Genomic DNA, 25,235 nt, shown 5'->3' on the forward strand with positions numbered 1-25,235 from the left:
TCAGTGAGCAGCATCATGATCGTTCTTACAGAAAATGGTGAAGCAAGTCAGGCAAGCACCTGTAGTCCCAGCTACTTGGGAGGCCGAGGCAGGAGGATCGCTTGAGCCAGGGAGTTTGAGTCCATCCTGGACAACATAGAAAGACCTCGTGTCTTTAAAACAAACAAACAAAAAACGGTGAAACAGCTTAACTTGGGATACTGGGTGTGTCTAACGAGGTCAGCTAGGAGTCAGTCAGTTTGTTGAAGGCCATTTAGACGAAGATCTAATTTACTGCATAACCAATTCACAGAGTGGACTTGTTTGGTGTCATTTTGTCTCCATAAGAGCATTTTAAGGACTTTAGTTTTTCTTTGTCTCTGCTCCTTGCTGTTCTAGTTGGAGTCCAAAGGACAGGAAAAAGTTAAGACTGGGTAGGCATAAGAAGAACATAATCTTCAATTTGAAGAATTCTTATCAGTATATACTTTTTTTTTTTTTTTTTTTTTTGAGACAGAGTCTTGCTTTGTCACCCAGGCTGGAGTGCAATGGTACAATCTTGGCTCACTGCACCCTCCACTTCCTGGGTTCAAGCGATTCTCCTGCCTCAGCCTCTCGAGTGGCTGGAATTACAGGCGCCTGCCACCATGCCCGGCTAATTTTTGTATTTTTTGTAGAGATAGGGTTTCACCATATTGGCCAGGCTGGTCTTGAACTCCTGGCCTCAAGTGATCCACCAGCCTCAGCCTCCAAAAGTGCTGGGATTACAGGTGTGAGCCTCCGCGCCTGGACAGTATATACTTTTTTCTTTTCATGTTAATCTCCAGGTACAGCATCAAGAAGTCAGAGCAGGCAAAAATGGAATATATGTTCTTTTAGAATATATTCTTTTAAATATATTCCTCACTGTAAAGAAATCTTATGTTCCCTGGTGTTTCCTCTCTTTATCTCTCAGTCTCAAACAAGCTACAGGAAGCTGGAGCAGAGACAAATTCCACATTCTTTAAAATGTAATGAAAAAATGATTTCCAGTCAACTAAATTATCATATAAATAACTAAATTTGGTGAATTGGTCATTTTCAACAAACTCATTCAGATTTGACCCTTTGGGTCAAAGATGGAGTGATTTTCTTTAGAGCCAAAGACCTGAACCCTACAAGAGAAATATTTATTGGTTTCCACCTTGGATGTTAACACGGGGCTCTCTAGAAACTACCTGGGCTGAAGCCTCTGTGGCAGGATGATGGCAGATCCTCTGGTTAGGGTCAGAAAAATCATACATGGTGCTACCCCAGGGTCCAGTTCTGGGTTTTCATCTTCATGGAGATCACGAATCAGCTTCAGAAACAATAACATTCCCTATCATTATACTATATCTGATTCTTGACAAATATTTGAGAAACGACTTGCAGACAAATTTCTATTGGGTGATAACCAGAGAATGGCTTCATGGATATGGGGACCAAGATATGGAGGTTTTGTACCTCAGGGATATGAGGATACTAAAACATGAGACTGATTTATTATATAGCACAGCTTACTGGTCCAAAATGAATCACTAAAATTTGCTTCGAAATTTAAAAGCTAAAATGGAGTAGCCTTCCTTCTTGGTTTTATCCCAGAATTTTGAGCTTATTGAAGAACATAGCTTAGATGTTGCTATGCAATCGTATAGACCAAAGCCTAAGCATGTAGACTGCCTATACACCAAAAGGGGTGCATGTGTATATAGCAGAATTAGCAAAGAATGAAGTCAAGAAACTGAAAATATTTCTATACTAGGTGGAAATGCCAGATAAGGAGCAAAGATCAGTTATTTCCTGTATGGCTGCAAAATCAACTCCTAAAGAAGGACCCAATGGAAACAAAAGCCACAATGAAAAGAAGCAATGATCCCAGCTTTTAGATACAGATAAATACATGAAAATTCTAGCAAGAGTACATATTCAGATTCCAAAACATTTAGTGATGATAACAATGTCTAGTTTTATTCACCCCTAGACCACAGCAAATTCTTCATGGAGGCACATCACATGGATCGCTGCATAATTCAAGAGCCAATATTAAGAAAACAAAGTATTATATGAAGTAATATGTGAGCTGATGAGGGGTTTGGCGCCTTAGTTGAGTGACAGAGTAAAGCCATAGATTTATGTTCTGGAATATCTAACATAAACTTGGTCAAGGACCAAACATAAGGGAATGCAGCTAAGCAGGACTGATTTCATTTACTCATGCGAGCAACATTAATTGAGCTCCAACTATACGCTCAACACTGTACCAGGCATGGTAGGAGATACCAAAAGACTGTTTCAATGAATAACGTACATTCCAATTAGGAAAATATGCCTCATCCACACGTGAAAACACAAATAACAACAGGAAGCAATACATTGTGGCCAAGTGACAACGAAATTAGTTATGATTTATTAAGTATTTTTCTACTAGCCAGGCTTGTGCTAAATGCTTTATATTCATCCTCTTGATCTTAAGTCATCCTGTGAGGTAGGTGCTATGATTATCCCCATTTTACAGATGAGAACACTGAAGTTCAAACGTAAAACGGGATGCAAAAGGTCATAACACTTGTAAATGGCAGAACTGACATTTGAACTCAAATTGAACTGACTCTAAGTCTTAAGCTCTTACTAAACAAATGGCTATAGAAATTCAGAAAATGGGGAAGGCTAACAGACGAGCTGAGCTGGCCGTTAAGGGAAAGATAGGCTTCAGTTAGTCAAGGAGGAGGAGGAAGAGCCGAAGGGGTCAAGCATAGAGTAAACGCATGGAGACTGGCAAAGAGCTTGCGGAAACAATGATTACATTAGTCTAGCTGTCCAGTGAATTCCTATGTGGGCCAGATATTGGTGGACAATGAATACCAGGTCGCAGATTGTGAACTGTGGGTTATCAGCAGCCACGAAACATTATAACGAATGCCAAGTTTCAAGCTGTAGACCTGTGGGAGATGAACTGCGAACCTGCCCGGGAAAGCGGCGCCCAGGTGGCTAGGGGCGGGGTCACAGGCGCCAGAGGTGTCACTGGGGCACCTCTCCGGGCCTTCCCCCTTTTTCTTCCGGGCTGGGTCTCGCTACTCCAGTTCCGCTAGGCGGCGGAGACGGGGCCAGGGGCGGGACTACAATCTTGACCCTCAGAGGGGTGCCCAGGAGGCCGCGGTGGGCGGCCCTCTTTCTCCGGCCTCGGGTGGGATTGGCACCCGTCTCGGGGGGCTCCTCACTACCACGCAGGGAAGCCAACTCCTTCCCCGCCCGGAGCCGGGTTCCCCTAGACTCCTGCGGGCCGCCTCCTTTTTCGTCCCCCCAAGAAGCCGCGACTCAGGGTTCCGCTCTGCGGCGGAGGCGGGGCCGGGGGTGTGGGCGGGGCCGTGGGGGTCGTTCCAGGGCGCGGGGCGGGGCCACCTCCTTACCTGTGCCCCCCAGGGCTCCAAAGGTTCCACTCTGCCGCGGGGGCGGGGGCGGGTCCGGAGGGCGGGTTCAAAGCGCCCAGGTGGCCGCGACGGAAGGGCTTGTTTCTCTGGCCTAGGCTGTGGTTGGCAGCCGGCCGGGGAGAGAAGGGAGTCAGGGAGGCAACCTGGTTCCCGCCCGTTGCTGATTTCGCAGCTGCTCTCCCGGGCCGCCCCCTTTTCCTTCCCCCTCAGGCCACTACTTGGAGGGTTCCGCTCCGCGGCGGGGGCGGAGCCAGGGGCGGGGCTGAGCGCGGCCTGGGCGGGCTACCCGGCGGCTGGGGTGGGCGGGCGTCTTCTTCCCGCCCGAGGGACCTCCTCGCGACCGCCGGGACGTAAGAGGGGCTCGGCAGGGGCGTCCTCGCCCCACGCCCGAACCTGGTTTCCCGCTGCTCCCGCGAGCGTCGGGAGCCCAGCAGGCCTGGCCGAGGCGGGACCTTCATCGCTCCAGTCCCCGTCCCCGCCCCCGCGCCTCCCCACCGCGCGAAGCTCTGGTTGGCTTGCTTTCCGACCGGACTTAGGGGCTAGCGTTTAGAAAAGTCTCGACCTCCTCCTGCCCGGTCCCATCCCGAGAACTGTCTAAGGCTGTGAGTGTCCGGGAACCAGACCCGCTTGGAGGCCTTAGCCCCGACGTCCCGCGCCCACGCGGCAGATCGGGCACTACGGCCCGGGAGCGTCTGGGAGATGCGGAGCAGGAGCAATTCCGGGGTCCGCTTGGACGGGTACGCGCGGCTGGTGCAGCAAACCATCCTGTGTTACCAGGTAAGGAGGGACCGCCCCCACAGGGAACGCGTGGAACTGCCCTCTCGTGTCACTCATTCTCCTCCCCAGGCCTCTGGCCCTCTTGTGACCTGAGACCTTGCAATTAAGAGTTTGCTACTTGAATCTAGTCCTTGCTAGCCAGTGATTACCACCCCATTACCACGCCGTTCTCCTTAAGATTCAGGGGACCTAACTGTTGCCACGGCTACTTTTCACAGAATTCTTTGGCCATTGTTCAGGATGAGAATGAGCCTCCTCCGTGCCCGGGGTCCAAACTGCCTGTTTTTGCATTGACTGTGCTTTTTTTGGACGAGAAAATAGGTGTGTGGGGGCGGTGGGGGTGGGGCGGTTGGACAGACTACACTGAATGAGAACAGTAGACAGGAGTGAAGAAGCTCCTGAAGTTTACACAGGGCTCTGCAGTGTGGGGAGACAGCTACTGTCCCTCCCATGAGCTGCCTTGGTAGAGACCCACCTGGAAGGCCCTTTGGGGCTACTTTGGTTGCTATTTTACAGATGAGAAAATTGTGAGGCCAGAAAGGTCACTGCATGTAGCAGGTCAGACCCAAAGGCTCCCAAACTCACGGGATCCTATGACACTGCCCATGTGGTCCGAGGTATGAATATGCCTGCTATGCTTTGTATTCCTGGGCCAAAATTATATGTGGGTCCATCAGTGTAAGACCACTGAACTATTTTTATTCCTAGTGAAGACAGCAGCTATGTTTCTTGCCCTCAATCAACAGCAACTATTTATAGGGCCTTCAAAGTCAACGAAGGCAGTGGCATTCAGGGGTTAGAGGCCTGACCTGCAAGTTGGGAGCCATGGTCATTTCCAAGGCACTGACCGTTTTCCCTTCTTAGCTAATTTCTTAGCCTTGTTTCCTCAGGAAATATTTGTGGTGTATCTGTTATACGCAAGGCACTCTACAAAGTGCTGGGGTTACAAAGAATAAATGATCGTAGTGCAGTAACATTTATGCATAGAGTATAGGTCCAAAGTCCTTTATCTGTTTTCTTTGTTGTTGTTGTTGTTTGTTTGTTTTTGAGACAGGGTCTCACTCTGTCGCCCAGGCTGGAGTGCAGTGGTGCGATCTCGGCTGACTGCAACCTCTGCCTCTCGGGTTCAAGCGACTCTCCTGCCTCAGCCTCCCGAGTAGCTGGGACTACAGGCGTGCGCCACCACGCCCAGCTAATTTTTGCATTTTTAGTAGTGACGGGGTTTCACTGTGTTGACCAGGCTGGTCTCGACCTCCTGACCTCAAGTCATCCTCTCACCACGGCCTCGCAAAAGTGCTGGGATTACAGGCATGAGCCACTGCACCTGGCCTCAGAGTCCATTATCTGAAACCCTTTGGACCAGTTGTAGTTTGCCCATCAGAAATGTTTGGCTTTTAGAAAGGTAATATGCATACAACGTACTATATATGCCATAATAACTGCAGCCAGATCTGGGCAGCACCCCTTCATCAAACAGGTTATTACTTCCACATCAGAATATGAATATTCACATAATTTCAGTAAATGCTGAAAAGAGTTTTGCATTAGTTCGGCTCATCTTTTGCCACCAAAAGAGCTTGCTGCAAACTTACGAAAACACTTTAAATTTTCAGAGCTTGAGATTGCACATGAAGGATGATGGTCTTTATTTTGGGAACTTTGAGGAAGGACCCCTCACCCAGTTTGTGGGAGCAGGAGAGGAGTCCTGGAAGAGATGATGTTCAAGTTGAGAGTGGGAGAAGTAGTAGGCAGGCACATGAAGGTCATTTTTCCCCTTCCTCCTTGGAGTATATTCTAATTACATCTATAAAGTGTTTTAAAATCCAAGTTGAAAAACCTTTCCCTTCATGACTATGATGGAGGGGGCCTTGAGGATTGCTGATGAAGCTTGGTTCTTTTGTCAGACCTGGGTTTGAATCCTCTGCTCTGCCTTGAATGACATGTGTGATCTTTCTTGATCCCTTCTGAGTCCATGTCCTCATCTGTAAAGTGAGGATAATAACACTTGCTTCCACTGAGTGTTTCTAAGGAAAAAATTAGTGCCTACTACCTTGTCTGGCGCCTACTGGGCAGCAGTAAATAATGGGTGCTCTTGGTGGTGTCATGACTTTGATAGAGGCCACATGTTTGTGCCCAGGCCTCATGGTCCTTGCAGGAGTACTCTGGCTCATGGTGCGCCCTTTCCTGAAGGTCCTGCTACAGCTCCTCATTCCTTGAGCATAAATATATCTCCCCATTGATGCCAAGAGAGCCTAAGTACAGAGATCTCATCAGTTTCCTTCCTTTGCATCAAGCAGTGGCCAAAGGCATGAAAGGTACCCTTAAGTCCTTGTTGGTAAAAGACTTACTGCAGGACCCGAGCCATCCTAATAACCCAGCTATCTGTCCAGGCTTGCCTTCCCTCAGAAGCGAAAGAATTGTCTTCTCATGAAAGCAAATCTGTGAGATTGGACTTTCCTCCCCAACATTTTAATGATTAAAAAAAAGTTGTGTGAGCCTTTAGTTGTATTTATTTTGGGGGTAGTTGGTGAGTAACCCTCATGTTTGCCCTCTTTTACCCTTCCTGTGTCGTCAAGCTCTTCTGTCTAACCAGGATACTCCCAGCACAGTTCTGCCGGGTAAATGTCATGCATCCACAAGTGCAGAATTGCACCCATTCACCCCCACAACTAGTGTGCGCAGTTGTAGAGCCCTAACCCATTCAAGGCCTCATCACCTTCTCTGAGTAGTCTTAGGCAGGTCCCCTAACTACTCTGGAAAAATGAATGAGCACTTTTATGTTATGCATATTTTACCACAATTTAAAGAAAATGAATGAGCTGCACGAATGGTTTCTAAAGTTTATGCTGTATCTCCCCACCTTCTGTAGATATGTGCAGATGTTTAGGAGGCGTTTTTTTTAGTGTCAGCTGGTAACAACTCTGAACTCTGTTTCTGATTTGCTTTTTAAATTGAGATCAATTTACATTGGTTTCATTTGTTAGAAATCATTTTGTGTTAAATATGTCAAGCTAATCAGCTAATCATCATTTGAAGGTGTGGCCTGCCCCGCCACACCTGTGGGTATTTCTCAGTGGGATGAGAGACTGAGAAAAGAAATAAGACACAGAGGCAAAGTATAGAGAAAGAACAGTGGGCCCAGGAGGCCGGCACTCAGCATACGGAGGACCTGCACCGGCACTGGTCTCTGAGTTCCCTCAGTATTTATTAATTACTAGTTTCAGTATCTCAGCAAGGGGAATGCGGCAGGAGAACAGGGTGATAGTGGGGAGAAGGTCAGCAGGAAAACATGTGAGCAAAGGAATCTGTGTCACAAATAAGTTCAGGTGAAGGTACTATGCCTGGATGTGCACGTAGGCCAGATTTATGCTTTTCTCCACCCAAACATCTCAGTGGAGTAAAGAGTAACAGCAGCATTGCCGGCAGCGTTATCTCGCCTCCCACCACAGGGCGGTTTTTCTCCTATCTCAGAATAGAACAAATGTACAATCGGGTTTTATACCGAGGCATTCAGTTCCCGGGGCAGACAGGAGACAGAGGCCTTCCTCTATCTCAACTGCAAGAGACCTTCCTCTTTTACTAATCCTCCTCAGCACAGACCCTTCACGGGTGTCGGGCTGGGGGATGGTCAGGTCTTGCCCGTCCCACGAGGCCATATCTCAGGCTGTCTCAGTGAGGAGAAATCTTGGACAATACCCGGCTTTCCAGGGCAGAGGTCACTGCGACTTTCCACAGTGCATTGTGCCCCTGGTTTATTGAGACTGGAGAGTGGCGATGACTTTTACCAAGCATACTGGCCTGTAAACATTTTGTTAACAAGGCACATCCTGCACAGCCCTAGATCCCTTAAACCTTGATTCCATACAACACATGTTTTTGTGAGCACAAGGCTGGGGCTGAAGTTATGGATTAACAGCATCTCAAGGCAAAACAGTTGTTCAGGGTACAAATCAAAATGGAGTTTCTTATGTCTTCCTTTTCTACATAGACACAGTAACAGTCTGATCTCTCTTTTCCCTACAATCATTCTTCCGTTAGAGGCAGTAGTTGGCTCACATAATTTCAGTAAAGGCTGAAATTATTAAATTAATTAAATTATTAAATATTAAATAGTAATTATTAAATTAAATTATTAGTTAAGCTAACATCTGAATGAATTCCTTTTCCTGTATCTGTGAAAGAGAAGAACTTTTCCTATTAGTCATTTGCCAAATATACTTGCTGCTAAATATTATTTGGATCTTTAATGCAAAGAATGAAAGAGTTGTGGTTCCAAAAAGGTCCTTTTGCAGGTTTGCTTTTGTAAATATATACTCTAGGAAGTATCATTAAACATTTGTTGCCTTTATTTTTTATTTATTTTTTTTTTTGAGACGGAGTCTCGCTCTGTCGCGGCCCAGGCTGGAGCGCAGTGGCCGGATCTCAGCTCACTGCAAGCTCCGCCTCCCAGGTTCACGCCATTCTCCGGCCTCAGCCTCCCGAGTAGCTGGGACTACAGGCGCCCACCACCTCGCCCGGCTAGTTTTTTGCATTTTTTAGTAGAGACGGGGTTTCACCGTGTTAGCCAGGATGGTCTCGATCTCCTGACCTCGTGATCCACCCGTCTCGGCCTCCCAAAGTGCTGGGATTACAGGCTTGAGCCACTGCGCCCGGCCTTTGTTGCCTTTAAAAAAAGAAATTTTTAGATTGTTTTGGCTCAGGTAAGAAATATGAACTTTGTACATTTTTTTCACTAACAGCTGTTTGAAGGCTCCTTAATAAAAGTATTAAGTATGAAGTGGTGATAAGAGAATATGGATCAGAAGGCAAAACAATGGTCAAGGCAGTGTTCCCTGTAACGACAGATTATTTAGTATAATAAAGCAAATAACTAAGAGACTGGAACAGTAAATACTGTTATTTAATGGCCATGGAATTTAAAATGAGAAAAATGGAATAAATAAAACATGGAGTATGGAACAAATAGTAACAATAATAAAGAGGAATTTGGGAGTTAAAAAAGATATAATTAAGTACTAGAAAATAATAATATGACAGAAGAATAGGAAGAGACTGGAGTGAAAGTGTTTTTTTGGTTTTTTTTGAGACAGTCTTGCTCTGTTGCCCAGGCTGGAGTGCAGTGACATGATCTCAGCTCACTGCAGCCCCCACCTCCTGGGTTCCAGTGATTCTCCTGCCTCAACCTCCGGAGTAGCTGGGATTACAGGTGTGTGCTACCATACCTGGTTAATTTTTGTATTTTAAGTAGAGATGGGGTTTCACCATGCCAGGCTGGTCTTGAACTTCTGACGTCAAGTGATCCACCTGCCTTGGCCTCCCGAAGTGCTGGGATTACAGGCGTGAGCTCCCAGCCAGTAGCGAAAGCATTCTAAGGGCCTTATCCCATTAAGAAGGATGATGAAGGTATTATCATAGCTTTTAAGATAAGAGTTTGTGTTTAAGCATTACTGTTAATATATGTGGCATATATAACTTTATTTTCATTTTAATTTTTTTTTGAGATGGAGTCTCACTCTGTCACCCAGGCTGGAGTGCAGTGGTGCGATCTCGGCTCACTACAACCTCTGCCTCTCGGGTTCAAGTGATTCTCCTGCCTCAGCCTCCTGAGTAGCTGGGACTATAGGCACATGCTGCCACGCCTGGCTATTTTTTTGTATTTTTAGTAGACACGGGCTTTCACCATGTTAGCCAGGATGGTCTCAATCTCCTGACCTCATGATCTGCCCGCCTCGGCCTCCTAAAGTGCTGGGATTATAGGCATAAGCCACCACGCCCGGCCTCTGTAATATATAATTTTAAAAACGATAGCAGAATAAAGAAAATCTGATCATCTGGCTGAAGGGAGGAAAAGGCTGCTGGGGAGGGTAGGAAGTAAAGAAAAAAGTGTGGTAAATATAAAGTACAAAATAAGATGCAAATAAATCCAACTATACAGTATTAGTAATCACAGCAAGAGTCTTCCTCATTAGCATAGTGGTGAGTATCTCCACCTGTCACAACAAGTATAAATGCTGAAATCCGCCAGATAGTAGAAATTATTATTATTATTTTGAGACAGAGTCTTGCTGTCACCCAGGCTGGAGTGCAGTGGCATGATCTTGGCTCACTGCAACCTCTGCCTCCCAAGTTCAAGCAATTTCTCCTGCCTCAGCCTCCCGAGTAGCTGGTATTACAGGCACCATCATGCCCGGCTAATTTTTGTATTTTTGGTAGAGACGGGTTTCGCCATGTTGGCCAGGCTGGTCTCGAACTCCTTACCTCAGGTGATCTGCCCGTCTTGGCCTCCCAAAGTGCTGGGATTACAGGCGTGAGCCTCTGTACCTGGCCCAGATAATAGAAATTATTTTTTAAAACTTTAAAAGGTGTATGTCATTTGTAAGAGACAAAACCTAAAACATAGGATACTGAGAGGTTGAAAGTAATATAGTGGGACAAGATATACTGAGCAAAACTAACCAAAAATACGTTGATCTATGAATATCAGACCAAGTAGACTTTGAAAATTTTTTTAAATTATATTAGGGATACAGAATGGTATTGCTAGATGACAGAGGGCTAATTCACCAAGAAAAATACAGCAATTTTAAATCTGCAGAATACTAACAACATAGCTTCAAAGTATGTAAAGCAAAACTTGACCTAACTGTAGGAGAAGTTGACAAATCCATAATCATAGTGAGAGTTTTTAAACCCCCTCTCTCAGATACTGTTAGATCAAGCAGAGAAATAATTAGGCCATAGAAAATTGGAGCACTGTAAGAAACAAATTTGGTTAAGTACACTTACATAGAATTCCACACTGAACCAATAGAAAATACTTATTTGTTTCAGCTTCACAAGATGTATTTTTCAAAAAGTGATGACAGATTAGAATATAAGGGAAATCTCAAAAAAATACTGAAAGATCAACTTTATGCATGCCACATTTTTTTGGCCAAAATGCAAGAAAATTAGAGAGCAATAACAAACAATTGCTAATGCCTCCCATGTATGTTTGGAAACTTATCTAGCCTGCTTCTGAATATGTCACGGATTAAAAAAGAAATTATAACGGAAGTTACGAAAGAGTTAGAACTGAATGACAACAAAAACATTCCAAATAAAAATGTATGGGATTATAGCTAAGGTGGAGTTTGAAATTTATATCCTTACATGTATATATTGGAAAAGAAGGAAGATTTAAAAATTAATAAACTCACAGTTGTGAAAAGAACAGAGTGTATTCAAGAAAATAGAAGAAAGGAAATAATAAGGGTACAAGCAGCAATTAATGTGCTATAAAACAGACAGCAAAGATGGACAAAGTGAAAAGCTGATTTTTTGAAAAGACTAGTAAATAGGCAGACTTCTGGCAGGGTTGGTGAGAGGGATGGGGGGAGGGAGGAGGGACAAATGAACAATACAGGAGTCCCCCTTATTCACAGGCGATACATTCCAGACCCCATGGGTGCCTGAAACCATAGATAGTAGCAACCCTATATATACTATGTTTTTTCCCTGTACATAGATACATATGAGAAAGTTTATAAGAGATTAAGAAATATAATAAAATTGAACAATTGTAACAATATACTGTAATAAAAATTATGTGAATGTGGCCTCTCTCTCTCTCTCAAAATATTTTATTGTGGGTAGTATTTTCAGACCACAGTTGACCACTAGTAACTGAAATGATAGAAAGCAAAACCAGACAAGGAAGGACTACTATATTAAGAGTGGGCTGTTTTCTAGATAAAGGTTACCAGTGTTAAGAAAAAATTAAATCCTGATTAGACCGGTAACCCTTAAAGAAATGGAATGAGTCCAAAAAGTCCTAGTCCAAGATGCTTTTACAGAGAAGGACCAAGGAACATTTAGAGATTGATTTCTTTATGTATCTTGGAAATTAAAGAATTTGGCCCAAGCGCAGTGGCTCACGCATGTAATCCTAGCACTTTGGGAGGCCGAGGCAGGTGGATCACCTGAGGTCAGGAGTTTGAGACTAGCCTGGCCAACATGGTGAAACTCTGTCTCTACTAAAAATTAAAAAATTGACCGGGTGTGGTGGCAGGCAACTGTAATCCTAGCTGTTCGGGAGGCTGAGGCACGAGAATCACCTGAATCCGGGAGGCAGAGGTTGCAGTGAGCTGAGATTGTGCCACCGCACTCCAGCCTGGGCGACAGAGTGAGACTTTATCTCAAAAATAAATAAATAAATAAATAATTTGACTTTTATTCTGAGTGAGAAGGGAAGCCCTGAGAGGGTTTTGAGCAGGGGAATGATATCATCCGAATCATGTTTGAAAAGAATCACTCCATTGGCTGCGTGGAATATTTACTGTAGGGGACCATGGGGCAAAGCAGAATGAATGACCCGTTAGGAAGTTTCTGCAGTTGGAGCATGATGACTCAGACAAGGGTTGTTCAAGTGGAGACAGTGTGGAATGGTGAGATTTGGGGTAAATTTCAAAGGTAGAGACAACAGGATTTCATGGTGGAGTGAGTATTGCATTTGTGAAAAAAGAAAAGAATGACTTCAAGATTTTAGGCTTAAACAACTGGTAGTATGGAATTACCATTTACTACAATGGAGAAAATTGTGGGGAAGCAAGTTTGGGGTGGAAGATAGAGTTTTATTAAGTTTGAGATGTCTGTTAGGCATCTGTATTAGTCCGTTTTCAAGCTACTGATAAAGACATGCCTGAGACTGGGCAGTTTACAAAAAAAAGAGATTTAATTGGACTTACAGTTCCACGTGGCTGGGGAAGCCTCACAATCATGGCGGAAGACAAGGAGGAGCAAGTCACATCTTATGTGGATGGCAGCAGGCAAAGAGAGGAGTGCTTGTGCAGAAAAACTCTGCTTTTTATACCATCAGATCTCGTGAGACTTACTATACGAGTACAGCGTGGGAAAGACCTGCCCCCATGATTCAGTAACCTCCCACCAGGTCCCTCCCACAACATGTGGGAATTGTGGGAGTACAATTCAAGATGAAATTTGGGTGAGGACACAGAGCCAAATCATATCAGTACCAAGTAGAAATGATAAGTAGGCAGCTAAATATGTGAGTCTAGAAGTTAGGGGAGAGGTCTGGGCTGGAGACAGAAATGTGGGAGTCATTGGTATATGTGTGGAGGTTAAAAGACCCTGAGACGAGACGAGATCACAGGAACAAGTACAGACAGAAAAGAGATGAGGTTCAAAGAGGAGACCCCTGAAAATGAAGAGATCCAGATTATGAGGGGGAGGTGCTGCCAAGGGGGACGAGAAGAAGCCATCACGGAAGTAGCAGGAAAAGCAACCAAGGGTCAGTGTCCCCCCAAAGTCCTATGTTGAAGCCCTAATCTCAAGGTGATGGCATTAGGAGGTGGGGCCTTTGGGAGATGATTAGGTCATAAGGGTAGGGTCCTGATGAATGGGAATAATGCCATTCTAAGAAGAGACACAAAAGAGATGATTCTCCTCACCACCACCATGTGAGCTCACAGCAAGAAGGTGGCCATCTGCAAGCCAGAAGGAGGGCCCTCACTAGAACTTGACCCTGCTGGCACCCTGGTCTCAGATTTCCTAGCCTCCAGTAATTGCAAGAAATATATTTCTGTTGTTTAGGCCACCCAGTCTATGGTATTTTGTTAAAACCACCCAAACTGACTAAGATAGAAGTCGGGAAGGTGATTCAAGGAGGAGGAAGTAATCATGAGTAAAAGGCTAATAATGAGACAAGGTCAAGTAGCATCAAGACTAAGAGTTGACCATTAGATTTGGGGATGTGGAAGTTATTGGTGACCATGTCCAACAGTCTATATGGAGTGTAAGACACAAAAATTGGGCAAATCGGACTCAAGAGAGAAGGAAAGGACAGAAACTGAAGATTCTGAATTTAAACAGTTCTTCTGAAGAGTTCTACTGTAAATAAGAGCAGTGGTTGGATGGAGATATGGGGTTAGGAGGGTTTTTTTAATGTGAGAAATTATGTATCTGGTGGGAATGATCTAGTAGACAGGGGAAAACTGATAATGCAAGAAGCAAAGTCCTGGCATGCATGAGAACAGGTAGATTGTAGCATATATATTGCAGGTGACCTTAGAGAGGAGCACAGATAGCTCATCCATCAAAACAAGAGGGAAACAGGGCGCATTGGCACCATGTTCCCTTTTGATTGCTTCTGCCTTCTCAGCAAAATGTGAAGCACAGTCACTAGCTGAGAGTGAGGATGGGAAGGAGTTATTGGAGGTTTGAGAGAGAAGGTACGAAGCAGTCCTTTAGGAGAAAAAGGGAATGAATGAACAAGGGATTTCTAGACAATCGTTGGACAGCATTAAGGGTCATTAATTTAAAGGGAGTTCAGTCAGCGTGGCTGTGTATTTTTCTCCAGCCACATTCAGCTGCATGAGTGCACCCTCAGAGTTGGCAGAGGCAGATTTAGCCAGAGCTGGCATTTTGCCCAGTGGGTACAGTGACTCCATTGTTGTTGACAGAGGGGCAAGGGATTAACAGATAATCCCTATCTTAAACTGTTTCAGATAAAAGATAAAGAGAGACAGCTCTCAACTCCTTTCAGATGGCCAATACCCCATGATACCATAGTCAAACAAAGCATGCTAAAACATAAAACTTACAGAGGAAATTCACTTATGAATATTGATATTTAATACATGAAGTGAAATACTAAGAAAATGAATCAAGCAGTGTGTATAAAAAACATCATGATCAGGTGTGGTTTATCCACCAAATACAAGGAAATTTACTATAAAATCTATTAATGTATTTTTACCACATTAATAAATTGAAGAAGAAAAACAGTGTGATCATCTCAATAGATGTAGAAAAGCATTTGACAAAATTCAGCATCCATTAATGATTTTAAAAGCACCTCTTAAGGCCAGGCGCGGTGGCTCACACCTGTAATCCCAGCATTTTGGGAGGCCGAGGCGGATGGATCACCTGAGGTCAGGAGTTTGAGACCAGCCTGGCCAACATGGTGAAACCCTGTCTCTACTAAAAATACAAAAATTAGGGTGTGGTGTCGGGCACCTGTAATCCCAGCTACTTGGGAGACTGAGGCAGGAGAATCGCTTGAACCCGGGAGGTGAAGGTTGCAGTGAGCCAAGATCATGCTACTGCACTCCAGCTTGGGTGACAGAGTGAGACTCCGTCTCAGAAAAAGCACCTCTTAGACAATGAGGCATACACTCGAATTTTATTATCTTGATAAAGGGTAATGTGAAAATAAATCTACAAACCTCGTAAGTAATATATTGGGGGAAGATTTAAAGTCAAGAACTTTAAGGATTCCCACCATCACCCCCTCTCTTCAGCATTGTAATTGTGCCTCCATGTAACAGACATGAAAAGGAAATAAGAATCATGGAGATTATTATTTGCAGAAAAAAGTGCTACAGAAAACCCAAAACGAGTGGAACTAGAGTTTTCCATTTTTCAAGCAAGTTTGCCACATATAAGATCCATATGCAGTAATGAAGGTACCCCTTTACGGCAGCCGCAAACAATTCGTAAATGTTATCATTTCTTAGAAAAGCATTCACAGTAGCAACGAAAACTGTTGAATAAATCTAATGCAAGGGCTAGACATGCCTGGAGAAAGTTTTAAAGCTCTATTGAGGGACATAAAAGAAGACAAATATGAGGAGAGACACAGCATGTTCTTGAATGGGAAGATTCAGTGTTGTAAAGACATATTCTCCCCAAATTAATGTAGAAATTCATTGGACTGCCAATCCAAACCCAAAGAGACTTTTTCAGGGAAATTGATCCTAAAAGTCACATGCTGTAGTAAGGGGCCAAGAATAGCCAAGATACATTTTAAATAGAAGAGGGGAAGGAATGCCTTACCAGATTTCAAAACATAAATCTAAGGTCATTAAAATTGTGTGATATTGGCACAGAAGCAGACAAATAGACCAGTGGAAAAGAAGACGACCTCAGGAACAGAAAGGATAGATTATTCAATAAAAAATGTTAGGACAATTGGTTGTCTATATGGAAAAAAAGAAATTCTTTCTCTTACACCATACACAAGAATAAATTCTAGAGAGAATAAAGACCTAAATATGAAAAGCAAAGCTATAAAACTTAAAATAGAACACTTTTATGATCTTGAGACAGGAAATAATTTCTTAAACTAAGAAAATAAAAAGAATCATAAATCATAAAATAAATTGATAATTCAACTATATGCAAAAGCAAAACCTCTTATGACAAGAAGTTTATCTAAACAAGGCTAAGAGATGAACTACAGAATGGGAAAGATTTTTGAATCACGTCTTGGAAGCAGATCTTCTGCCCTAGTCAAGCTCTCAGATGACTGCAGCCCTGGCCAACATCTTGACTGAAACTTTATGAGAGGCTTTGAGCCAGACCCACCCAGTTAAAGCTGCTTCTGAATTGCTGACCCACAGAAACTGTGAGAGATAATAGAGGTTTATTGGTTTTAAGTTACCAAGTTTTTGAATTACTTGTTATTTAGCAATATATAACTAATACAAAAGCTTAATCCTAAGAGAGTCCTTGGAGAGTCAGCCATTTATATAATTGATTGGATTCAAGTTTCCATCTTAGTTGAGTGCTTGTTTGATGAGATAGCAGGTACCATCATTGTTTAGCTTCTGGGTTTGTAAATAATTCTCTTTTCATTACAAAGAGAAGGGATTTGCAACATAGTACCAGAATAACCAAAAAATATTTTAAATCCAGTTGACTTACTTCACTGTATCCCTTTAAGTTGATTCCCTTCATCATTTATAATAGTTTTATATATTTCTATAGTAATATTGTATTCTACAATGTAAACAAGCAGTGTGCAGAGAAGAAAGCTAACAAACGGGCTAAACGATGGCTCAACTTCACTAGCAATCTGAAAAAGTAAAGCAAATTAAATTCAGACTTACAGATGGCAACAATTTTAAAGCATAATTCTAAGTGTTGGTAAGGTTATGAAACAGAGGTAAGTGTCATGTATCACTCACGAGAAGATGTATTAGTTAAGGTAGGCTAACTGCTGTGACAAACAAAACCCAAATTTCATTGGCTAAACACAGAAGTTTATTTTAAACACATATAACATATAACAGCCCATTGTGGGTCTAGGTCATTAGGGGCTTCACCCAGATACCTGGGCTACCAGTGGCCTTACCGTCCTCAATGTGCAACTTCCAAGGTTACCCTGGATGTAGACATCCCGCTGGTGTACCAGGAAGGTACAAAACATTATTTGTGGGAAGGCTTTATGGGCAAGGCATGGAAGTTGTGTACTTTACTTTCATTCACATTCCTTTGGCTAAAACTCAAGCACAGGGCCATGTGGAACTGCAAGGGATGATGGGAAACATAGTATAACTAAGTGCCTAGGAAGAAGAGGAAATCAGATTGGTGATTAGGTAGTGGTCTATGCTGCAAGATGTAAACTACAGACTATTAATTGGTACAGTCACCTTGGAAAGCAATTTGAGATGATGAAACTGAAGCAATGCATGTTCTATGACCCAGGAGGCCCATATCTAAATATAGACACTAATGATGTGTTCTTACCCACTGCCCAAGGAGACATGTACAAGGACATTTGTTGAAGCATTGTTTATAAAAGATCAAAATTAGAAACAATCTGACTGTTCATCAATTTGGAAATGGACAAATAAGAATTCTAGCCACACAATGGAATACTATATAGCCATTAAAATGAATAACCCAGATTTACATGTATTAAATTGGATAACCCTCAAATATTTAAAGTTGAATGGTGACTATAGTTGACTATAGTTAATATATTGCATTCTTGAAAATTGCTAAGAGAGTAGATTTTAAGTGTTCTTATCACAAAAATAAGTATGTAGGGCAGTACATATGTTAATTAGTTCAATTTAGCCATGCCACAATGCACACATTTCAAAACATGTTGTATATGATAAATATATACATTTTTTATGAGGGTATCACTCTGTCACCCAGGCTGTAGTACAGTGGCACTATCATGGCTCTTTGTAGCCTCAACCTCCCAGGCTCAAGTGATCCTCCCACCTCAGCCTCCCCAGTAGCTGGGACTACCGGCACCTGCCTCCACACCTGGCTAATTTTTTATTTTTTGTGGCAACGAAGTCTCAGTGTATTGGTCAGTCTGGTCTGGAACTCTTGGGCTCAAGCGATCCTCCCACCTCACTTTCCCAAAGCGCTGGGGTTAGAGGCATGAGCCACCACACCCAGCCTAATTTTTGTCTGTGAAAAAATTTAAAGACGAGTAAAAAAAGCAAGTTATAGAACAATAAGTATAGAATATTACTAGATATGTAGAACTTTTAAAACACCTGAAATATGGTTATATCTTGCTTATGGGCACATACTTTTCTTATAAAAATTTTAAAAACATGGACAAGGAAAATACACTCCAGCTTTGCACTACTGTGACAGTTCACAGAGGGTGATCCCCAGATCCTTGAGGGTCCGTGACACCCTTTCAGGATCTCTGTGAGGTCAAAACTATTTTCATCCCATTCCTAAGATGTGATTTGCCTTTTTTCACTGTGTTGACATTTGTGACACTAAAGCTGGTGCTTTAGTACAAATCAAGGCAGGGACTCCAAACTAGACTAGGAGTCACATACTATAAAAAAACAAAAAAAAAGAAGAAAAGAAAAGAAAAAAATTAATTGCACTTAAGAATGTCCTTTTTGGAGCATTAAAAATTTTTTCAAGTTTGAACTTTATCTGATCTTTGAATATTCTGTGTGTTGACGTGAAAAGTACATATAAAGCACTTCCGCTGCATACCGAAGTACGATGGCTGCTTCTAGGAAAATCACTTGCACAGTTGTCTGAGTTGTGAGCTGAACTAGCAGTTTGGTTTTTTTCTTGGACACCATTTTTACTTGAAAGGTTGACAAATTATGGTTATTCAGACTTGGGCATTTGGCAGACATTTTCTCAAAAATGGGCAAAGTGAGCCTATTGCTGCAAGGAAAACAACTGTCAATATTTGTTGCCAATGATAAAATTTAAACTTTGAATTGAAATGAGATTTTGGGGAAACTTTTTTTAATTTTTTTATTTTTTATTTTTTTAATACGGAGTTTCACTCTTGTTGCCCAGGCTGGAGCGCAATGGCACAATCTCGGCTCACTGCAGCCTCCGCCCCCGGGTTCGAGCAATTCTCCTGCCTCAGCCTCCCAAGTAGCTGGGATTACAGGCATGCACCACCACGCCCCACTAATTTTTTGTATTTTTAGTAGAAACGGGGTTTCACCGTGTTGGTCAGACTGGTCTCAAACTCCTGACCTCCGGTGATCCACCCACCTCGGCCTCCCAAAGTGCTGGGATTACAGGTGTGAGCCACTGCCCGGCATTTTGGGAAAACTTGAATGAGCTTGTGAGTCACTGTGAGCTTGACTTAAAACTCCTGATACTTAAAGCTTCCTGATACTTAAAAAACTTTTCTGATGAGATTGGTGGTGATATTAACAAATGTGGATAATGAAATATGTCAACATTTAGGCTAACTGCATAACTCACTGAACTGATATTTTCCAAATGACCAATGCTTGATGTTATAAAATCACACCTGGGCAAATGATTCATTCAAAGAACAAGATAGACCAATGGATTTTAAAATGTCAGAGTACATAAAGCTCGTTGTTATGATTTCAGATTTCACATTTCAACTGGCGTTTAAGAAACCGTCCACTTGTTGAGTTTTGGTTATATCAAATAATATTCTTAATTATCCAAAAAGACTTAAAATATTTCTCTCTGCGTGGCTGTGTGAAGCTGGATTTTCTTCATATACTTCAACTGAAATAACATTGCCACAAAGTGAATACAGAAGCACATATGAGAATATTGCTATCTTCTATTAAGCCAGACATTAAAGAGATTTTTTTAAATGTTAATCACTGCCATTCTTCTTGTTACTTTTTTGTTTTGAAAAAAAAATCTAATTTTTTGTAGAGACAAGGTCTCGCTATTTTGCCAAGGCTGTTCTCAAACTCCTGGCCTCAAGTGAGCCTCCTGCCTCAGCCTTCAGGTGTGAGCCACTGCACCCAGCCTGAAAAAAAATTTTAATGTTTTGTTTTGAAATGATACAAAAATTTTACTTATGTTGACATGCAATAGGTTGTTAACAAATTAGTAAATATTTTAAATTTTTTCAGTTTTAATTTCCAATATGGTAAATATGAGTAGCTAGAATGCATATAAACAAAAGCTCTTAGGGGATCTCCAGTAATTTTTAAGTGTAAAGGGATCTCATGATCCCTTTACACTTAAAATGGGAAGTTTGTGAACCATTAGGGAAGACTACAAGGAAGGCTTCAATTTGGTCTTTAACTTTTTCTTTCTTTTTGTATAAAGGAAAGCGGCACAGTTACAGCAGAATGCTTTCATTTGTTGAATCTGGGGATGGTTATATGGATATGGGCTATACTGCTTTCTCTTTGCTTCCCTATATGTTTGAGGCTTTATTTTTTTTAAACGAGGCTATATTAAACATAGCATAGGAGTCAGCTTTGATTCTTCCTAGAATGGGAGGAAATTCCCCACCTCGAATGGGGAGAATTTTCTAATGGATAGAGACCACTGAAACATCTCAGCTCCACCCACTTCTGTCTGTATTCATTGTCACCACCCTTGTCCAAGCCACCATCATCTCTTGACTGGACCCACCCCTCTAGTCTCCTAATTCATTCCCTGCTTCCACTTTCAGCCTCTCCTCTCCAAAGTAGTACATGATCTTCCATCAGGCACCAGACTACACTACTTTCCTCTTGTAGCCTTCCCATAGCATTCATCATTCCTAGAACAAAATGCAGAGTCCCTCCTGTGACTGGCCAGCCTCTGCTAGCCGGCTGCAGCCAAGCCGACAGCTGCCAGTCTCCCCTCACTCGCCACCAGTGGAGTCCTGCTCAGTGCTGAGTAACAGGCTCCACTGACTTGAAAACTTTGCCTCTCTGTCAAGAGTGACCCCAGGAGAAAATGAGAGAAAGCCACCCCCAGTTTCTCATTCCTTCCAGCAAACCCAAGATCTTTGCCAACAAGTCTGGCACCACCACCCAGTCGGCAGCCTAGGAGTCTTTTTGACCCACTTTTTTCCCTCTCCCACCTATATCCAATCCACCACCAAACCCTGTTGATTTTATACCCTAAACATTTTTCGAGCCCGCCCTGCTGCCTCTGTTCCTCAGTCACCCCCACCATCCTTGTCTGAGCCACCAGCCTCACTGTCCCTCCTGCAGTAGCTTCCCCTCCCGTCTTTTTCTTGCATCCACTCAGTCCCTTCCCTGTACTTCTCCCCACTAAAGCCAAAGTGCCCTTCTCCAGGGACCAGCTCTAGCATTTGGGGCAGCACTGGGTCCAATTGGGGCAGAGGTGACATTTTTAGTGCCTAGTTAGACAGGGACTGGCTGACACGTGGTTGTCTGGTCTTTGTGTTAAAGGAATCACTCCATGGATAGCATTTTCCCCCTCCTGGGATAACCCAGGGCCCTGCCTTCTGCACTTCCTACTTTAGCTCTTTTTGGGAAAAGCCAGGAGGACGGCTTTTGCTCTTTTCTGGACAGCATTTAAATAATTTAGTGTCAGATGAAAACATTTGAGTAATTCATAGAAAAAAAGTGCCCGAACCCTCCATTTACAAATCAAGGACTGCAATAACTCACACAAGGGAGAGATTTGGAATTGTTTCAAGCTTTGCAGGGATCCGAAAGATCTAGTCAGATCACTTAGTCGCCTTTTACAGTTAAAGAACCCCAACCAGCCAGGCATGGTGGCTCATGCCTGTAATCTCAGCACTTTGGGAAGCCAAGGCGGGCAGATCACTTGAGGTCAGGAGTTCAAGACCAGCCTGGCCAACATGGTAAAACTCCGTCTCTACTAAAAATACAAAAAAATATTAGCCGAATGTGGTGGTGCACACCTGTAATCCCAGCTACTCTGGAGGCTGAAGCAGGAGAATTGCTTGAATCCGGGAGGTGGAGGTTGCAGTGAGCCAAGATCGCACCACTGCACTTCAGCCTGGGTGACAGAGCGAGACTCCGTCTCAAAAACAAAACAAAACAAAACAAAACAAAGAAAAGAGGCACCACCAAGAGAGTTTCGGGGACCTTTTTCCAGGTCATTTCTTCTCGTGAGGTGTAAGCACTGTGTCTTGGACCAGGCCAGACGAGTGGAGATAAATAGCTTAGATACGCCAGATTGTTGTGAATATCAAACAACGTTGCCTTCTCCTTACTTTATGTGTTAAAATAGTGAAACTTTAAAAGGGTGCTTATTTAAATATTCCACTAAACTTAGTTCTGCCATATTGTTCCTTGTCACATATTTGAATATCACTGTTAACTAGTGAAATAAATATCACACCTCTCTCACAATGGGTAGGGAGAACATAATTCATGTTCATAAAATACATCTAGAGAAGTGGTTCTTAATCAAATGGGTTACAGATCCATTTGAGAATTTGGTAGAGGCTGAATATCCAATGTTCTCCTGAGAGAAAACGCTCACACAAAAATTTCAGGAGTCTCATAGCTTCCATGTCCCGTCCACAATGCGTACCCCCACACACACACCCCACAAAGCTGATCCGTGGACTTGTAGCAGATCCTCTGGAGGCACCAGGTTAAGAGCCCAACTGTGGAGTGACATGCGGTGTCTTCATGCTCCAAACCCAAACCCCAACCTGAAACTTTCGGAATAAAAGTCAGTCTTATAATTGAAAATATCAAATAGTGACATCTGCAATACCCCTGTTCAGCTGAAAGTTGACTAGCGCAGCACCCAGTAATCCACCAGTACCTAACATTTCAGGTATTGGCAGGAGGGAACTGACAGCCCTCTCTGAGCTGAATGTGTTCTGTAAGTTTCCACAACAACAGGCTCAGGACTTTCATCTCAGTAATCCTCCCTCCTTACTACACGAATTGGTGAGAGAGGCAAAGAATTAAAGTCTCCTAGGAGAGTGGTAAAGTAATTTACACATTTGATTGTAGCTAAGGAGCCCAGAGTGGTTTGTGTGAGTTTCCAAAGTGTTAAGATGAGCATCGGGATCTGGAATGAAGCTGCAACCAAGTGGATGCCTGTAATGCTTGGCTTCCAACCCAGTTTATTTCCCTATAGGCCATCATTCATATCAGATGGTGCAAATACCTCGGACCAGGACAGCTTGCAGCTTGTGCATTGTTTGTAAACCCAGAGGGGAAAATCGAATAAGCAGCAATTTAGACAAAAATACATCATATGAAAGTGAGAATTACACACCTGTGATCCCTTTAAGTAAAGTGTGAGGCATATTAGAGCTTATGGTTTCAAGATTATTCTCCGAGCCACCTGAGGTTTACCTACCAAATTGTACAAAATCTATCTTTTAAACTAACTTAAAAAGAAACTGTTACTTATACAATCAGTAGTCTCAATTGTAGATGCAGTCATTTTGAAATAAACGCTATTATAATTCCTCCTTTAGAACACATCTCAAGTGTAAAGTATTGCCCTTCCCTACTCCTCTTTAATATTTCAAACGGCAGTAGCTAGAACAGAATTCTGGTACAACAAGTTAATTTAACCAGTTGTTGGCGTTATTGTAACAGGATTTTTCACTTTCTATTTTTTGCTTTACCAATGGAGAGTGGTGGTAAGAAATCATGTCTTTTAAACATTTATCCTGGTCTCTTCTGTGTATTTTATTTGAATAATTGAACTATACTTTCCTCCCTCGAAACTGAGTAAGGTGAGGATATGCACTTAGTGATTCTTAATCCAAAGGAAAAAAGACCAAGGGTAGGATTGGCCTGAGGCCTCTGACCTCTGTCCCATGGAGTGAAGGAAGGGGAACCAAAGGCCTGGGAGATCAAGCAGGGGAAAAAGGGAATTGGTACTTTGTGTTATTTCTGGTGCGTAGATGACAACATTCATCTCTGTGCCGTCCAGCTAGAAATTGAATTGCAAACTGTTAGATGTAAGTAGTTTGCTGCTACCATCAGGCATATGTCTTTTGCCTTGTTATTGCCTCAATCTTCCATGTCTTTAATAGCACCAAACACATGTTTTATGGTGTCTCGTTCATCCTGGCCGTATAAGCATTCATGGTTGTATTTGTCAGGATTCTTTCAGTTGTAAATGACAGAAATTCACCTCAAACAGCCTTAAGCACAAGAGAGAATTTATTGCTCAAATAACTGAAAAGTCCAGGGGATTGGTCTAGATTCAGGCATGGCTGGATCCAGGAGCTCAAGTCATCAAATACAGTATGTCTCTTTTCAGTGCCCTGTTTGACTCTGAGTGGGCTTTATTCTCTGGCAGGCTCATCCCAGGTAGTGACAGAGGTATCCCTGGGAGCTGCAGGTGATAGTCTTCTAGAGCGGCAGCCTCCACAGAAAGCAAGCTTTTCCTGTAGTGGCTCCAGTGAAGGTCCTGATTGACTTAGAGTGGCTCTCAGGTGGTCCAGCTTGGGTTGTCTGCCCATCCCTCAACCTTGCCCAGATTGGCCAGGCCTGGGCCACATATCCTTCCCTGCAGCTGGGCCAGGACCAAAGTCAGCCCCACCAGAGCCACACTGCGCAGAGCAGGGGAAATTATAGGCCATTACTAGAAAGGGAGGAGACAGGTACTAGACAGGCAGAAGCAACAGCATTTCCATCAGGACAGGGACGAAGCGAAGGGCCCAAGGGGACACCCTGAGTTGAAATCGGAAGAGTTCAGTAAAGGGAAAAATTAAATCCCTCTTGGAGAGGACAACCTTTCAGCTCTTTGAAGCCTCCCCTTAACAGCTGTATTCTTCCTCCTTCCCATGAGATGTGGCTTTTAGCTTTTTCATTGCCCTGATCACCCTCCTCTGGCTATGCTCTAGGTAGTGAATGTCTCTTTTGAAACATGGTGTTTGGTGGCAACAAAGTACACCAGGTGTATTCTGCCAGGCTGGCGTTTGGTGAGGTTCTTATTTCCCTGGTTCCAAAAACAATACTTCTATTAACCCAGCATTGACTTTTGGTACATGGTACTCACACACTGTTGGTAGGTTGCTGTTAAAATTTGCAGTCAGTATCATCCAGT

General features: G+C 43.1%; 1 protein-coding gene and 1 long non-coding RNA gene across 7 annotated transcripts in view; one reads left to right on the plus strand and one right to left on the minus strand.

The window, feature by feature from the left end:
• Positions 1-3,584, minus strand: part of LOC103231678 (uncharacterized) — a 63,282-nt gene extending 59,698 nt beyond the window's left edge. Inside the window, exon 1 of the long non-coding RNA XR_005236376.2 lies at positions 3,408-3,584. This is a non-coding gene — a long non-coding RNA (uncharacterized lncRNA). The remainder of the gene's footprint in view (positions 1-3,407) is intronic.
• Positions 3,585-3,751: 167 nt separating this feature from the next.
• The window catches only part of PHKA2 (phosphorylase kinase regulatory subunit alpha 2), a 90,514-nt gene continuing 69,030 nt past the window's right edge, over positions 3,752-25,235 (plus strand). For 2 of the 6 annotated variants that reach the window (XR_496978.3, XR_496977.3), the window contains exon 1: positions 3,752-4,205. Coding sequence is in view for 3 of the 6 variants with exons in the window: in XM_007991211.3 (XP_007989402.2) it covers positions 4,128-4,205 (78 nt within the window). In the remaining 3 variants the exon portion in view is untranslated. The remainder of the gene's footprint in view (positions 4,206-25,235) is intronic. The other 4 variants (XM_007991211.3, XM_007991212.3, XR_005236375.2 and 1 more) reach the window with 3 other exon arrangements.

Source organism: Chlorocebus sabaeus, chromosome X, assembly GCF_047675955.1.
Source record: "Chlorocebus sabaeus isolate Y175 chromosome X, mChlSab1.0.hap1, whole genome shotgun sequence".
In the NCBI taxonomy this organism is placed as follows: Eukaryota; Metazoa; Chordata; class Mammalia; order Primates; family Cercopithecidae; genus Chlorocebus; species Chlorocebus sabaeus.